The sequence below is a fragment of the Notolepis coatsorum genome (assembly GCF_963971535.1).
Source record: "Notolepis coatsorum genome assembly, chromosome: 1".
Lineage (NCBI taxonomy): Eukaryota > Metazoa > Chordata > Actinopteri > Aulopiformes > Paralepididae > Notolepis > Notolepis coatsorum.
In genome coordinates this window covers 91975578-91991098 of record NC_140165.1, presented here as the reverse complement: position 1 = coordinate 91991098, position 15521 = coordinate 91975578, and the positions used below count along the sequence as shown (strand labels likewise).

The following is a 15521-nucleotide window of genomic DNA, read 5'->3' as shown; positions in this document are numbered from 1 at the left end:
AAAACATTTATTTTTGTTGCTTTGTAATTCCATTAATGCAACAAACTGTGTGCTATAAGTATAAAGTATAATAAATCGCAAAATACTTTAGGTATGCGTTAGGCGTTTTATGCTAAATGTGGGGTATGCTTGGGGATATAAAAAACGTTATCTTCATTTTAAGGGTAAATAGGTTGTGCGGCTCCCTGAGCATTTTATTTTGTGGGACGGGGGAAAAGTGGCTCTTTTGATAGTAAAGGTTGCTGACCCCTGGGCTAGCCCATGGCCCCAGACAGGCTGATCATAGCTAATGAAGACAAGGCAGGGTTGTGATCATGGTCCTTGCTGTAGCTAATAAGTAATGTCAGAATATATTGTCAGAATATATTTATTAACGTGAAGAAACCCGACACTTATGAGATGGAAGAGCTTGTTAAAAGTATATTTTAGTCTCACAATGTACAAAAAAAACCAATACATAAATTGAACGACAGGACATATAGTATTATTATCGGATGTAGTGCAACCGGTTTCACTGTCAGTACTTACATCAATCGGCCACTAGGGGGAGACATGATTTTAACAATTCTGTACAGTAGAAAATAATAAACATCCATTTAATATATACAGACAAAGTTTAAGCAGTATATGACCCATATTCCCAGATTCCGTGTGTTTCAACTGACCCCAAAATAAATTGTATGTTTACAATTCGAAGCAGGAAAAAACAATTCATATTCCCTTTGACAAAGTGTTTCAGTGTGTCAAAGTATCACAGACACAAACGGAAAACTGCATGAGTTTCAGTTGAAAGATAAAACAAAATATTTCATTCATAACCCTGTTTTCCTATTACGGACCCAAATGAGAAACAGCATGTTTGTATTTCAATCTAAGAGAGAAAAACAAACTATAATTTATGCCCGATATTTCCTGTAAATGTCTAATTATTTCCACGATGCTTCAGCTGAGCTAATGCATATCTGAATTTAAATGAAAACATTATTCCCTTCCTCCCTTCAAATCTGTTGAATTCATGCGATTTAAAAATAATTCACTAAATAAAAGATGTCCCTGATTCCCCCACATCACGTCAGTGTCAGATGATTTATATGGAAAAATGGTATATGAATTTCCAAAAAATGTAATAAAAAATAAAACACCCTTTATATCAAACCTTTAATCACTATATCAAATTGATATGTCAGTTGATTCACATGAGTATTAAAACTAGCACATAAAGAAGAACATGCGCGTTTGATATTTGATCGACGAGCGAGAGGTTAATTGATGATTAAATGACTAATTTGTTAGGTGCTTAGGGATAGTTCTGATGTCAGTCGTCCTGTCAGCTTGTACAGACACTCAGACAGGAGCGCGGCCGCCAGTGGTGCAGTGGTGATTTCATAGGTGGTTGCACTGTTCTAATGACGTCGCATGCACGTGTTCCCGCGCATGCGCATAAATGTTCCCTCGCGAATAAAGATGCCTAATTGACTCCAGGAATGGAATGTAACACATTTCATTCACAGGTTGTGTTGAATGGTCCAACTGTAGTATTTAAACACACCTGACGACCTGAGCTATTGTTATGCAAAGTAGCCAGGTGGGTACTTGGCGCAGAGTCGAGTGGAATGCATTCTTGTGTGCACATCCTTGCATCCTTGCTCGTACTCCTGCTCAAAGAAGTGGTGGAACGGCGTGCAACCCCGTCCCATGACCACTGCATCACTGGCGACCGCATTGACTTTGCATTAGTTTGAGGCCAACTATCCAGAGCTAGTATGAGTAACAGCATGGACTGCACTGAGAAAGGACTCTACCAAATTACATCAATAAGGCAAAACTATTTAAATAAACTAAAATCGGAAAATCCCATTAATCTGCCACATATTCACTTAGCTGTCGTGTTTTTCTAAGTGAGTCCAGTGATCATATTAGGAAAGCATCAAAGAGGTTTGGTGCCGATTTAGACGTTTTCAAAATTGACCACAGCCCACTGTGGTCGTCATCAGTCCTCGACTGTCTAAGCCAGACAGTATATGATAGAGATACGCATTAAATATGAGTCAAGTCCATCAGTGTTGTGAGATCTAGTATTTCATTGCGCTATTTGAACGACACCAGGTGATCTTAGTGTGCATTTAAACTGGAACAAAAGGTCAGGATTTTAACCCTTCGCCTGATCCTCTCCAGTCTCCTAGTCTCATATAAGGCTCATCAACTGGAGGTCGACACTTGAAACCCACGCCAGAGTATTGTGGTGCTGAAATTGAACAGGGAATGCCAACTCATTTTAAATGAGTCGTTATGCATTAATACCCCGATTTCTCACCAGATACAAGGACTGTGACCTCTCCTCCATTGTTTCATACTCGAGACTCCTTCCCTGCGAGCGTCTGGCAGAGCGGAGTCCAGGCCAACACGCATCACGTCACGACCTGAAGTGAATTAGCCAAATCTGACACACGTCGCCTTTGAACATGCCGTCAGGAGTGTTTACAGATTTTTTAAGCAATTCTATTCTTAGCCTGTATTTAAAATCCCCATCTCATCTCAACGCTGCAGTTTAAACAATGTTGAAACTAGAGCATCTCAAAAAGTTTCACGGGTTGTATGATGTTTGATGGCAGGTTTTCGATTTGATTGAATATGGATTCAGTTTGGCTCGATAGCGCTGGGTCCAGGGGACCAACCCTAACCTGCCATCGTTGTCAAAAGATGTCCTTTGGTGAACAGAGTTTCCGTAGCAGTTCACCAGAAACTCAGAGAGGAAAACTAAAGACGTCTGCATGGCTGGAGACGTGCTAGAAATAACGTTTAGCCAAAAATCGTCCCACATCCACTGAAAAACGGCATAGACTAAAAGATCGATCTCTCGTTTTATGAATTGTTATGGGATAGTTCAAATTAAACTATTCCAAGATCTTTCGGATATTGTCCCCCAACCCTTGCAGGCTACCTAAAAGCAGTGGGGAGTAATATACGACTGACAATATATACACATTTTTCGTTTTGGAATGTTTTCGTTGAGGTTTTCAAAGCTTTGCAGTGACTGTACACGTTCCCAAGGCAGGGAAAGCAGAGCATGTCGATTTGGAATGTTTACAGTGTTGCCATGGACAAATGCAGCCATAGCAACGGTCGAGTTGAAAACTCAGAACACATTTCCTAACATGTAGTGTAGTTATTTGACAGTTTAGCTGAACATAGTAAGCCTGTTTGTTGGCATTCATCCAATTTTCATTAAAAATGGTCATGGTGTGATTTTTACGGGGATGTGTACCAAACAAAGATGTTTTCTTAAGTCTGCAGAATATTATTTGTAGGGCGGGACATCTCTGCAGTACCACAATATTTCATTCAGAAGGTATTTTGACAATAATTCTGCCTTACAAATATTTCACCTCCTGGGTATTGCATATTGCACTAGGTCATATTGGGATTTTGATCAAACTTTGACAAGTTTGTAATTACATGAAGCCTACATATCTCTCTCTATCTCAGAGTCTATGTGATGTTGGAGATGGGGTCGCTGATCCTGAGACACCTCCAGTAGATGGTCCGAGCCATGGTGACGACAGCTAGGAGGAGCATGAAGGCCCAGGACACATAGATCCCTCTAGACTGCTGAGCTGGCTTCCATGTTCCCATCTGGACACACAAAATAAATGTACACTCAATACAGTAGGCCAATCAGAGAAGTGCAAAGGGAATTGTGTTGGAATAAACATAACATTTAGTGGTTCGTTTCCATGGTCCTCAATGCCGGATTGTGTTGAATGAGGGCGGGTGCAGGTCTAACCAATAACAACGCTTATACCAATAAGATTCCTTTTGAGCTCCTCTGATTGGTTAGAAGAAGGCTCTCTGTGAAACTTTAGAATGGAATATCTCTGCTGCTACACTGGTCAATGAAAGTCACTCACACTGTGAATCAGAGCGGTTATGCTTTGACTAAGATTTGTTTTGGAGCCAAATTCAAACAAAAACATCTGCGATTGAAAATCATGCACATTGCACCTTTAACTCATTGGACGCCAGTCACGATGATAGTCGGGTTAACTCGCCATCGCTTATAGTCAGGTTTTAATTGTTATTTCTTTTATTAGAGATATCCATTCATTTTCATCCATCCAGCCTGATGTTATCGTTGGGAATGGGTCTGAGCTCGCAAAAGGGCAAATACCGCCGCCTACGCCTTCCAGCTGGTATTGCACCCCATTGGGAATGGTGTAGTTTCTTTTCTGGGACGATCCGAGCCGTGCGGGCGGGGTTTAAATACTCAGGCGAGGTAAGCCTCAACAACGATACTCTTATTCAAAACGGTATAAAACGGAAATGTACCGATGAAAAAACAATCCGTTTTGTACATGTTGACTGGAAGCAACTCCCTGATAATCGACGGGTGTATTAGACCCATAGCTATTATTTAAGATATATTTTAAGCAGGCGGCTAAGTGGCGCAGTGGGCAAGGCGCTCGCCACTAACGCAGGAGATGCTGGGTTCGAGCCCAGCGCTCGGCATTGCTTCCGGCTTGGCTGGTCGTTCATACTAATACAATTGGCAGTATTAGGGGGTGGGAAAGCCGGTGGGTGGGGATCGGACGTTGTGGACAGCGACTCCTACAGGTCGGTTGGTGCGCCTGTACAGCAGAATCAGGAAGTATCGGGGGCAGCGTGAGCCTCCCACGCGTTACTCCTCGCCACTGAGAGATCGCGCTGTGCAGGTGAAAAGATGCGACGGCTGCCTCCTCGTGTACCGGAGGGGACACGTGATGCAAGGCTTCGTCCACATTGCAGTCAACCAGTGGGAGGCATGGTCTAACAACGTTCGAGACAGGGGAGGGGAGAATTGGATAATACGAAATTGGGATGGGAGAAAATAGAAAATGGGGAGAAAAGTAGATATATTTTAAGCACTCGCAAATCTCGCAGTCCCCCCATTGATTAAAGCGGTGGCGTTCTAGCGCCATCTCACGGATTAAGCTCCGGCGCTGAATGAGTTAAGGGTGACACTAGAGTTTTATTGAGCGCTCTTGCCACACACACACACACACACACACACACACACACACACACACACACACACACACACACACACACACACACACACACACACACACACACACACACACACACACACACACACACACACACACACACACACACACACACACACACACACACACACACACACACACACACACACACACACACACACACACACACACACACACACACACACACACACACACACACACACACACACACACCATGAGTCCAACGGATGAGGCAGCGAAAAGCACGAAGAGCAGGAAGCACAGCAGGCTCCTCCTCCTGGGGTACCGTCGGCCAATGGAAGAGCTGGAAATCAAGAGCAGGAAGTGAGTCAGCATGACCATGAAGACCATTAGGGAGAACCGGAGAACAGAAGTACACCCCCATAATAATGTATGGTCGAGTGTTGCTTTTGAGTTAATAAAGTCCAGTGTTTTGAACTTGGAACCTGCCTCTGCCTCCATCTCCTTGCACTTGGGTCCTAACTAGAAAACCATTTATACAAACTAAGACTTCAGATGCAACTCATTTCTTTCTCCACCTGAGCATGCACACACACACACACTGTACTTACACTTTGTGACAGTGTGGACATCTGGCCAGTGTTCTGTCTGAAAACTCTGTCCACTGAAACACAGAGGATGACATCATCATCATCATCATCATCATCCTCACGGTTGTGTGTAAGTGAGAAAAAGAGAACCACTGCTTGAAAACTCATTCCACAAACACACATGAACACACCAGAATGTGTGTGCGTGTACATATGTACATCAAACCAACAGGTATAATCAGGGCACGATTTTTTTTTTACTTTTTTGACTCACCGGCCAGTGGCGGGTAGATGGGAAAATTCTACCCGCCAAGCACATTTCTTACCGGCCAAAAAAAATACGCATTTTTGTGTCACATATATACATTTTTTTCAGTACATTTCAAGTAGATAAGCTATTACGTTGAAGAATAGACACTTAAAGAGGGCAGAGTTAAATTTGTACTCTCTCTCTCTGAAGTGACTTCTCGCCATCTGCAAACAGCTCCACTGTCTGTGTGTATACTTAGTAGCCTCCAGATGCAGCCAGGATTCTCCGGCGCTGCAGCTGGACCCTATTGGTATACTGTGCATTGGTCAAATCACATTCAGCATGCCCTCAGCTCGAATACGCATCGAATCAATGTTATAAGACATTGATATCAGGAGCTATCTGTAGCTACTGCTAGCCGGCTAGATAACGTTAAGACAACGCCTCAGTGAACTATTTAGTTTACTGGGACATATAGAGCTAACGTGAGCTAACGAAGGTATTATGCACTCGACTATTGCTGGAGCATTTGTTGATATCAGCAGCTATCAGTAGCTAGCCAGCTAGATACCGTTAGACAATGCCTCATGTATTAAACGAAAAGTGAATAGTTGACTGGGTCATTGTTTAAACAGTAACGTTAGCTCACGGAGGTCCGCACTAGACTAGAGCAGACTGCCTCTGTGTTGATACGAGCAGAAGCACAGACTGGGGCGGATATGACTCGTTGCCATGGGTTTTTTCAAAATAAGAGTATCATATGAACCGAACGTTGCTAACTGCCGGAGCCATCGATATTATGACTGGAGCTGTGCTTGGGGCGGAAATGAGACCCGCACAGGATTTTCAAAATAAGAGTATCGTTATGAACTACACGCAAGGTGGCGTGCAGACCTCTCAGTGTCACTCGCCAAACCTAAAATATGCCCGCCATTGGCGGGTGGCAGGCTCTTCGTGCCCTGGGTATAATATTACATTATTATATAACCGTGTGTAACATATTATGTGCGTGTACATCAAACCAAAGGGTATAATATTATAATTTGTTTTCTTCACTTTTTTGTTTATTATACTTTTTTGAGGACATACAAATCAAAGTATATGTCTGCATATATGCATTATTGTATTGTCAGTCCACATAGAACAGATAACAACATTAAACAGAAGAAAAAAAGAAAATTCAAAAGTAAATAATAAGACAAACAAACACTGACTTGGTCGCACGACAGTCGTCTCAAAAGTATATATATACATATAATAATAGTATATCAAATATATAGCACATGTTCAAGTACCCAAATATGCTTCTCCAATGTATATACGGTATATCAAATAAATCACGTTGAATTAACGTTCACACAGATGAATACCAGCAAGCAGCATGAGAATTGCTATTCTGGAATAGTATGGAACTGTACATCATCCACAAGCACAAGGAATGAACCCCACGTTTTCTTGAACATAGATGAAGAACCTCTCAGAGTACATCTTATCTTTTCTAGTTTGATAAAGTATAGTATGTCTCTAATCCAGTGAAGGTGAGTGGGGGGAGCAGCGGACTTCCATTTAAACAGAATCAGCCGCCTGGCCAGTAGAGTGGTAAATGCCACAACGTGTGCTTTGTGCTTAAGTGATAACATAGGTGGAGAGTATCCAAAAAGCGCTGTCAATACATTTGGTTCAAGATTTGTCTCAATACTTCCCGAGATGGTTTCAAAAATATTTGTCCAATACCTGTGCAACGAGGGGCATGTCCAAAACATGTGATGCGAGTATATGTGGCTGGGGCCGAATGACATCTATCACATATAGGATCGATATCCTCATACATTTTGGCTAATCTGACTTTCGTCAGGTGTACTCGATGAACAATTTTGCATTGTATCAGCCCGTGTCCTGCACAAATAGAAGAAGAATGAACAAGACGTAGAATGTCAACCCAAATGTCATTCGAGATCTCCTCCTCTAAATCCTCCTCCCATTTACTTTTAATATTGTGTATTGGGGTGGGACATAAGGAGAGAATGAGATTATACATAGTCGATATCATGCCCTTGGTGAAAGACATTGGGGTTAAAAAGGAGTCGATGGGTGTTACCTCTGGAAGGTTGGGAAATATAGGGTTCATGCTACAGAAATAGCTACGAATCTGTAGATACCGAAAGAAATGTCGGCTATGGATTGAATATTTCTCTGATAATTGCTGAAAAGAGGCAAAAACATTATCTATATACAGGTCACCTAGTGTGTTAATACCGAGTGAGGCCCATAAGGAGAATGCTCCATCCATCAGTGAGGGGTGAAATAAAGGGTTAGCTGCTATCGGGGCCAAGTGGGATTGAGTTTTGAGCCCAAAGTGGTATCTGAATTGATTCCAAATTCTGAATGTAGTTTTAACGATAATATTTTTGAAGTAGGGGGCCATTGGAAAACCACTGGGGGCATGTATAAGACCGGTTAGTGAGGCAGGTTTGACGGATGAGGCTTCGATGTCAACACCAGAGGTTTGTCTGACTGTAGCCATTGCTGTATGATTCTGAGATTGGCTGCCCAATAGTAGGCTCTGAAGTTAGGTAGAGCCATGCCACCCAGAGGTCTAGGCCTTTGTAATAGAGCTTTACTAATTCTGGGAACTTTGTTATTCAAAATGAATTTGGACACTAGGCTGTACATTTTTTTAAAGAATGATTGGGGAAGAAAGATAGGCAGGCACTGGACAAGATAAGAAAACCTTGGGAGAGAGTTCATCTTAACGCAATTGATACGTGCAGCAAGAGAGAGGTAATAATGACCAACGTTCAAAATCTTCCTGAAATCGAGTCAGTAGAGCCAAAATAAAATTTGAATAGGTCCCCAAATGTATCCCTAATTTGGATACCGAGATATTTGAAGCCATGGGGGGACATTTTCAATGGAAAGTTATGCAGTGGATAACTTCGAGCCTCTGCATTCAATGGAAGAAGTTCGCTTTTGTCTACATTTAGTTATACCCTGAAATATGGCCAAATCGGGTGAATATGTCAAGTGCAGCTGGAATAGATGGAGATGTCAGAAACGTATAGAAGCAGGTCATCTGCATTTAGGGAGGTCCTCTGTTCAACACCCCCTCTGATTATACCTTTTATACGAAGGTCTGATCGAAGTGCGATGGCCAACGGTTCAATGGCGACATCGAACAGGAGTGGAGTGGACTCAAATTGCAACCCTGTCTCGTGGAGCGGTGTAGATGGAACTGTGCTGAACATGTGTTGTTGTTAGTCCTTACTGAGGCAGTGGGAGAGGTGTAAAGTAATTTCACCCAGGCTACAAAGTTATCCCCCAGTCCAAACTTTTTCAACGTATCGAAAAGATATCCCCACTCCACACGGTCAAAAGCTTTGGCCGCATCCAGTGAGATGACAGCCTCCGGGCTAGTTGTGGAGGAAGGGCTATACAGAACATTAAAGAGACGCCTAATGTTGGAAAATTAATATCTATTCTGGATAAAACCTGTTTGGTCTGGAGAGATGATAGTGGGAAGGACAGGTTCTAAGCGCATAGCTAAGAGCTTTGATAGAATCTTTTAAATCTACTGTCAACTGACTGACAGGACGATAACTTCCACAGGATAGGGGGTCTTTATCTTTTTTTAGCAACAGAGAAATCGAGGCTTGGGTAAATGGGGGTAACTTAAGTGACCTAAATGAATCTGCATACATGTCAATTAAAATGGGTGCCAGTTTATCAAAGTTATTATTAGGCCTATAATATAACAGTTTGTAACACATTTTGTGTCTGTATGTACATCAAACCAAAAGGTATAAGATTATATTATTATTATCATCATTATTATATAACAGTGTGTAACATAGTATGCGTGTGTGTATGTACATGAAACCAAAGGGTATAATATTACATTATTATTATTATTATTATTATTATTATTATTATTATTATTATTATTATTATTATTATTATTATTATTATTATTATTATTATTATATAACAGTGTTTAATATATTATGCATATTGTATAATACATATTGGAGCAATGTCCATAGAAGGCCCTAAAAACCTATTTTATTTAACCAGGTAGGTCAATTAAGAACAAATTCTTATTTACAATGACGGCATGGCGAGAGGACAAAAGGGCCCCTCGAAGGGTAACTGGCACAAAAAGAAAAATGAAAAGAGACAGACGATACATGCATCACAGAGGTAAAGGAAATAATTAAAACACACATCAAACAAACAACTAAATAAAGTTACAAGGTATGTAATATATGAAGTAGAACAGACAAATGACAGTTAAAAGGCTGGGTGACAGTTGCAGGTGTGTGTGTAAACAACTCTGCGATAAAGTCCTAAAAGGTAGTGAGGGGGATCAATGTCAATTTGTTCTTTTGCATCTCGTTCCAAAAAATAGAAATAACCACATGTGCAGGAAAGTTTATGTGTATGTGTATGCGTGTGTGTATGCGTGTGTGTGTGTGTGTGTGTGTTGTACCAGGAATGTATTGGAGCAGTGTCCACAGATTACCCTGATCCCAATGGGCTGGTGTTTGGGTTCAGGACTGTCCCTCCCTACGTGGACCGGTCCCAGGTTGATGATGCGTTTGCTAGGGGACAGAGAAAACACAGGCATGTTCAGGATCCCATGTGACACACAACTCCCATCACTTACAATACAGATCGCCGTCGTTTCCACCCATTTTAGTATAAACCTAATTCTTACATTTGGACAAGAAAACCTAATTACAACACCATCACTCCATCTAGCAGCCATACGGTAGCCCTTTTCAGTAGGGTTAAAGGCCATGGCCAGACCTATACGTAATCTGTGGACGTTTCTGTGTCGTTTTTTTGTTAAAAAAAACCTGGGGAATGTTCATAATTAACTCTGCTACAGGTTATTTGTGGTTTTAGAATCCGATCCTCTTTGAAACTCAGCCAACGTTTTCCATCAGAATTCTGTGTCGGGAGGATTCCACACAGGTCTAGTCATGCTATGTACATACTAACAAAAAAATAAAATAAACAATAAAACAAACATACACGCACACATAAAACTCCAAAGCAGACATCTTCTCACCAGTATGGTCGAGGACAGGCGATCCTCTGAGATGTGACCTTACAGATCAGCAGGCAGTTACATGGACAACGTACGTACTTCTTCCCCACCGGAGCGTTCTTTATGGGCTACAGAGACAGAGAGACAGATATGTAGAGACAGAGAGAGAGACGTAGGTACAGAGACAGAGATATGTAGGTACAGAGAGGGATAGAGAGAGATATGTAGGTACAGAGAGGGATAGAGAGAGAGAGAGAGAGAGAGAGAGAGAGAGGGGTACAGAGAGATGTAGGTACAGAGAGACAGATATGTAGGTACAGAGAGATATGTAGGTACAGAGAGGGATAGATAGAGAGAGAGAGGGGTACAGAGAGAGACAGAGAGATGTAGGTACAGAGAGAGAGATGTAGGTACAGGGAGAGAGAAGGAAATAGGTACAGAGAGCGAGAGATAGATACAGAGAAAGAAGAATGTAAAAAAAATTACGTATACAAAATAAGTAGATAGAGAGAGAGACTGCATATTTGCATAATGGATCTATGTATATTTGCATGTGGGTACAGTACAATATATTTAGGTATTGTGTTTTCCTCTCACAGTGGCTTAGTTACTGATGGGTCTCTATGTGTGTACAATATAATTACAATATATTTAGGTGTTTTCCTCTCACCATGGCTTCGTAACAGATGGTCTATGTATTGTGGCAGATCATACCCATGGATATGTGAAGGATGGGAGATACTTTTGCCACGGAAGGAGTAGAGTCAATTAGGTAGCTGATTAGTACCGAGAACACACCTGCGCATCATTAGTCCACCCACATCTCACGTGCACACACCCAGTCCCACACACTCCATAACCACTAGGTTAGAGAGGAGTAAGTTGAGCGGAGGTGAGGTTGGAGTTGTTGTATTGAGAGAGAGATTGTTATATTCAGAGTTGTGAAGGTGAGGGGTAGTAAGAGAGGTGAAGGTGAGTAGGTGTGCTTTGTGTACTGGACCCTGGACTGGCTGAGATACCCCCTTGTGTACTGACCCTGGACTGGATGACTACCCTGAATTGTGAACAATCCCTTTTTCTGTCTGCGAGCCCGTTTTGTGTTTTTGACCCTGGGACTGAATCACGGCCATTCTTTTGCTTTTCCCTCTGGATTCTGCCCTGAATTGAATAAATACATGTATTGATTGATATTGCTCTCGTGTGGACATTCGAATTTGTTTGTATTTGAACCGTGGCGAGCCTGAACCCCACCAGGTTCGTCACATTATGTACAATATATTTAGGTGTTTTCCTCTCACCATGGCTTCGTTACAGATGTTCTATGTATGTACAATATATTTAAGTATATTTAGGTCCTCTCACCCTGGCTTAGTTACTGATGGTCTATGTATGTACAGTATATTTACTATATATGTAGGTGTTTTCCTCTCACCGTGGCCTCGTTACAGATGCCACACTTGACCACGTGCTGGTGGGTCTTGCCCTCCACTGAGATGGCACTCTGACACACCCTGCAGCAGATCACCGGGGCGCTGCCGCTGTCTGGGCTGCCCTGGGGAGAGTAGGGAGGAGGGGGGTCCCCTGGTACCACCCCGGACTCCGGGAATGGAGAGAAGCCTGCGGAGAAGAGAGGAGAAAGGATTAGCAGAGGAGAGGGAGAGATACCTAGCGAGGGCTGAGGAGGAAGAGCATTATTTCATGAGAAAGGAGGTAATGAGAGAAAGATGAAAGGAGGAAAGAAAGAAATAGGTCCTCCACTGCTAGAAAATGGCAGACATTGACAATTCTACATCAGGCCTTATTGTTTATCCAAAATGATACAATACATACAGTATATATTGCAATCATTGTATAAGCTTGAGTAAAATGATACTTGTACCGACACTGGAGTAGGAGGAGAATAACCCAACCTTATTGTTTTGAAAATCTTCGATACCGGTGCCAATACTGATACCTAGCGTAGTGTAGCGGCACGGTGGTGTAGTGGTTAACACTGTCGCCTCACAGCAAGAAGGTCCAGGGTTCGATTCCCGCTTGGGGACCAGGTTTCCATGATGCCAGGTACTCAGGTGGGGTATCTCCCAGGCCTTTCTGTGTGGAGTTTGCATGTTCTCCCCGTGCTCGCAAGGGTTTCCCCCCCGATAAGATAAACACAATGGAAAAACATGCACAACAACAGATCGCTAACGCTGTGGCGTCCTTGACGAAGACGGACAGGAGCACTTGGATTGGTCCCCGGGGCGCGGCTCACGTTGATGCCTGTCTGCTCCCGGCTGCCCATGGGGGGAAGGACGACGGGATAGGTTAGGCGCAGAGACTCTATCGCATCGGCGACTGAGGAAAGACAATGCGTGTGTGTGTGTGTATCCCGGTGTGTGTGTGCCGCTCCAATTACATGTCCAGTTCGTTGCATGCCGATTAAAGACCCCCTAAAGAGGTCCTGCATTATTATTATATTATTATACCTGGGATTCGATAGTTAGTTACAATTATACTCGCGCCCCCCTTTTGTTACATTTTGGATGGTTTTGGATTGTGGTTGAACAACAGAAGAAATGTTATATCTTGAAACAAACATGCTTATTGGCTCACTGACACTGATGGCTCACTGACATTAACTCCAATACCAAATTGCGATGACATAGCATTTTCCGACAATCGATAGTATTGAAGAAGCAATTCGATCTATACCATAAAAGGTACAGAGGCCTACAGACTACACCTGCGGACCCATCATGACCCACCAGAAAATAATGGTCCGGTAAGCCCCACCACCCCTCTGGTACACCAAGCAGGCTGAAGCAAACAGAGAATTTTACAGCCAAGGTCCAGTGATGATCATGTTACCGCCTCCTCTCCAGGAATCAATGAAATACTATCTATCCGCACTCCGCAGTATTTATGGTTGATTACAAGACATTTTATAGAAGGCAATATGAACTGATCTCTGGGCAACACATGTTATTAATACAGAGCAGGGCAGGGAGCGAGAGTGAAGAACGAGACACAGGAAGCAGGGGATGAAGATGATGACAGCTAAGAATAGTCGGAGAGGTTGGAAAGGGAGAAGTGAGAGGAGAGAAAAGAAAGAATGGGGAAGGAGAGCAGAACGAGGGGGTGGACAGGGAGAGAAAGAGAGATTAGACATTGGAAAGAGAGAGAGAGCCATGAGGATGCGAGGGACCCAAACCAATGGATCAACTAGATCGAAATCAAATAAGGAAGTTAAATCAACCGCACTGTCAAAACTGCTAGTTTACTAATACGACTAGACTGCTTGCTAGTAACGTTAGCAGCATTTAATCTAGTTAATATAAACTAACCTAGCGAACGTACTCAGCTACACAAGCGTAGCATCACCACACCTGTCTTAGCCAATGTTGACATGTTTGGGTATTTACAGTTTTCAATTCTAGAAATATATAGATCTAATCAAGCCAGATTTAATAAAAACAAATAACAAAGAAATAAAGCTCACATCTGCCACCGACTTACTCAGCGATTTGGGCGGATAGAAACACGAGTTGTTGTCCCCGGGAGCGTCATGTTGTTCGTACAACAACGGGGACCGCTCTTCGTCCGCCATACTGCCTTTCGAGCGGCCTCTGGGTCACTCGCGGGCCGGGCGGGGAGCCCTCGAACCCGGGGAGGATCTGTAGGGCGGGTGGGTGCTGCTCTGGAGGCTCGGTGTTCGGCGTGTTGTTGTTGTTGTTCACATGACGCGGCGGTTCGAGCAGAAAGAACAGGCTGGGGGGGGGGGGGGACTAAAAAACATTGTCACATGACTTTTGACAGGATTCACGCGAATGATGGGCAGGACGCTCAGCCAATTAATGAACATGGTCGAAGTGGGGCGGGTTAAAAGGAGTTGTGATGATTGGTTGGCTGGTTTGACAGCTAAGTAGTTTAGGCTTGTTCAAGATGGGATAGGCGGACGCAGATCTGCGCAGGTTTTACTACGGCCTCGCCAAGCGCGTTGCATGACGGTTAGAATGTTGTCCGATTTGCTCTGAAATTCTGACGAGGCGAGGCGCGGAACTCCCGCGGGAGCGAGCCGCGCGCAGCATTCAGAGCGAGGCTCCACAGTACCTCTCAGCCGGCTGCTCCCGGCTGGGAAGCGACTTGCTACGGTCGCGCAAAGCGCCTATTGGCTCAGAAAAGTTGTCAGTCACCAGCCATGTGACAGCCAGGGAGTTATGAGACGTTTGATTGATTGAAAACTTTATTATGTTATGCGTTATCAACTTATCATCATATCATCATGATAAACTTCAAGCTGTCAGACACACACACACACACACAGCAGTGTGTTGTGTGTGCGTGCGGCCAGGAGCGCGCAACAAGATGGTATACATTATGGTATATGAATAGTATATTCCACTGTAGCAGTATATGGTGTGCTGTACATTTGAATCTGATCTAATTTTGCACACGGCCATCGCATTATAATGAGCTGGACAGGTGTGTAATGTGTGTGTGGTGACGTGAAAGCGTATCTGCCGCGCGAGACTAGGCGAGGGGCTCTCGTGAAATCGGCAGTGTCCGCCCTCTTAACTCCTCCCCCGGCTTCACTCGGCTACTCTCGTCTACTAGTCGAGGCAAACCGAAATCCATCTTGAACAAGCCTA

The 15521-nt window shown here is 43.2% G+C and overlaps 1 protein-coding gene across 1 annotated transcript; it reads right to left on the bottom strand.

Moving 5' to 3' along the window:
* Positions 1-351: 351 nt before the first annotated feature.
* Positions 352-14633, bottom strand: LOC311239501 (type 1 phosphatidylinositol 4,5-bisphosphate 4-phosphatase-like). Its single transcript, XM_084327808.1, has 7 exons — positions 14389-14633; positions 12326-12510; positions 10915-11021; positions 10330-10441; positions 5615-5667; positions 5256-5346; positions 352-3633 (listed from the first exon to the last, which is right to left on the bottom strand). Exons 1-7 carry the CDS (start codon positions 14477-14479, stop codon positions 3490-3492), a joined length of 783 nt encoding a protein of 260 aa, XP_084183934.1. The 5' UTR covers positions 14480-14633; the 3' UTR covers positions 352-3489.
* Positions 14634-15521: the final 888 nt, after the last annotated feature.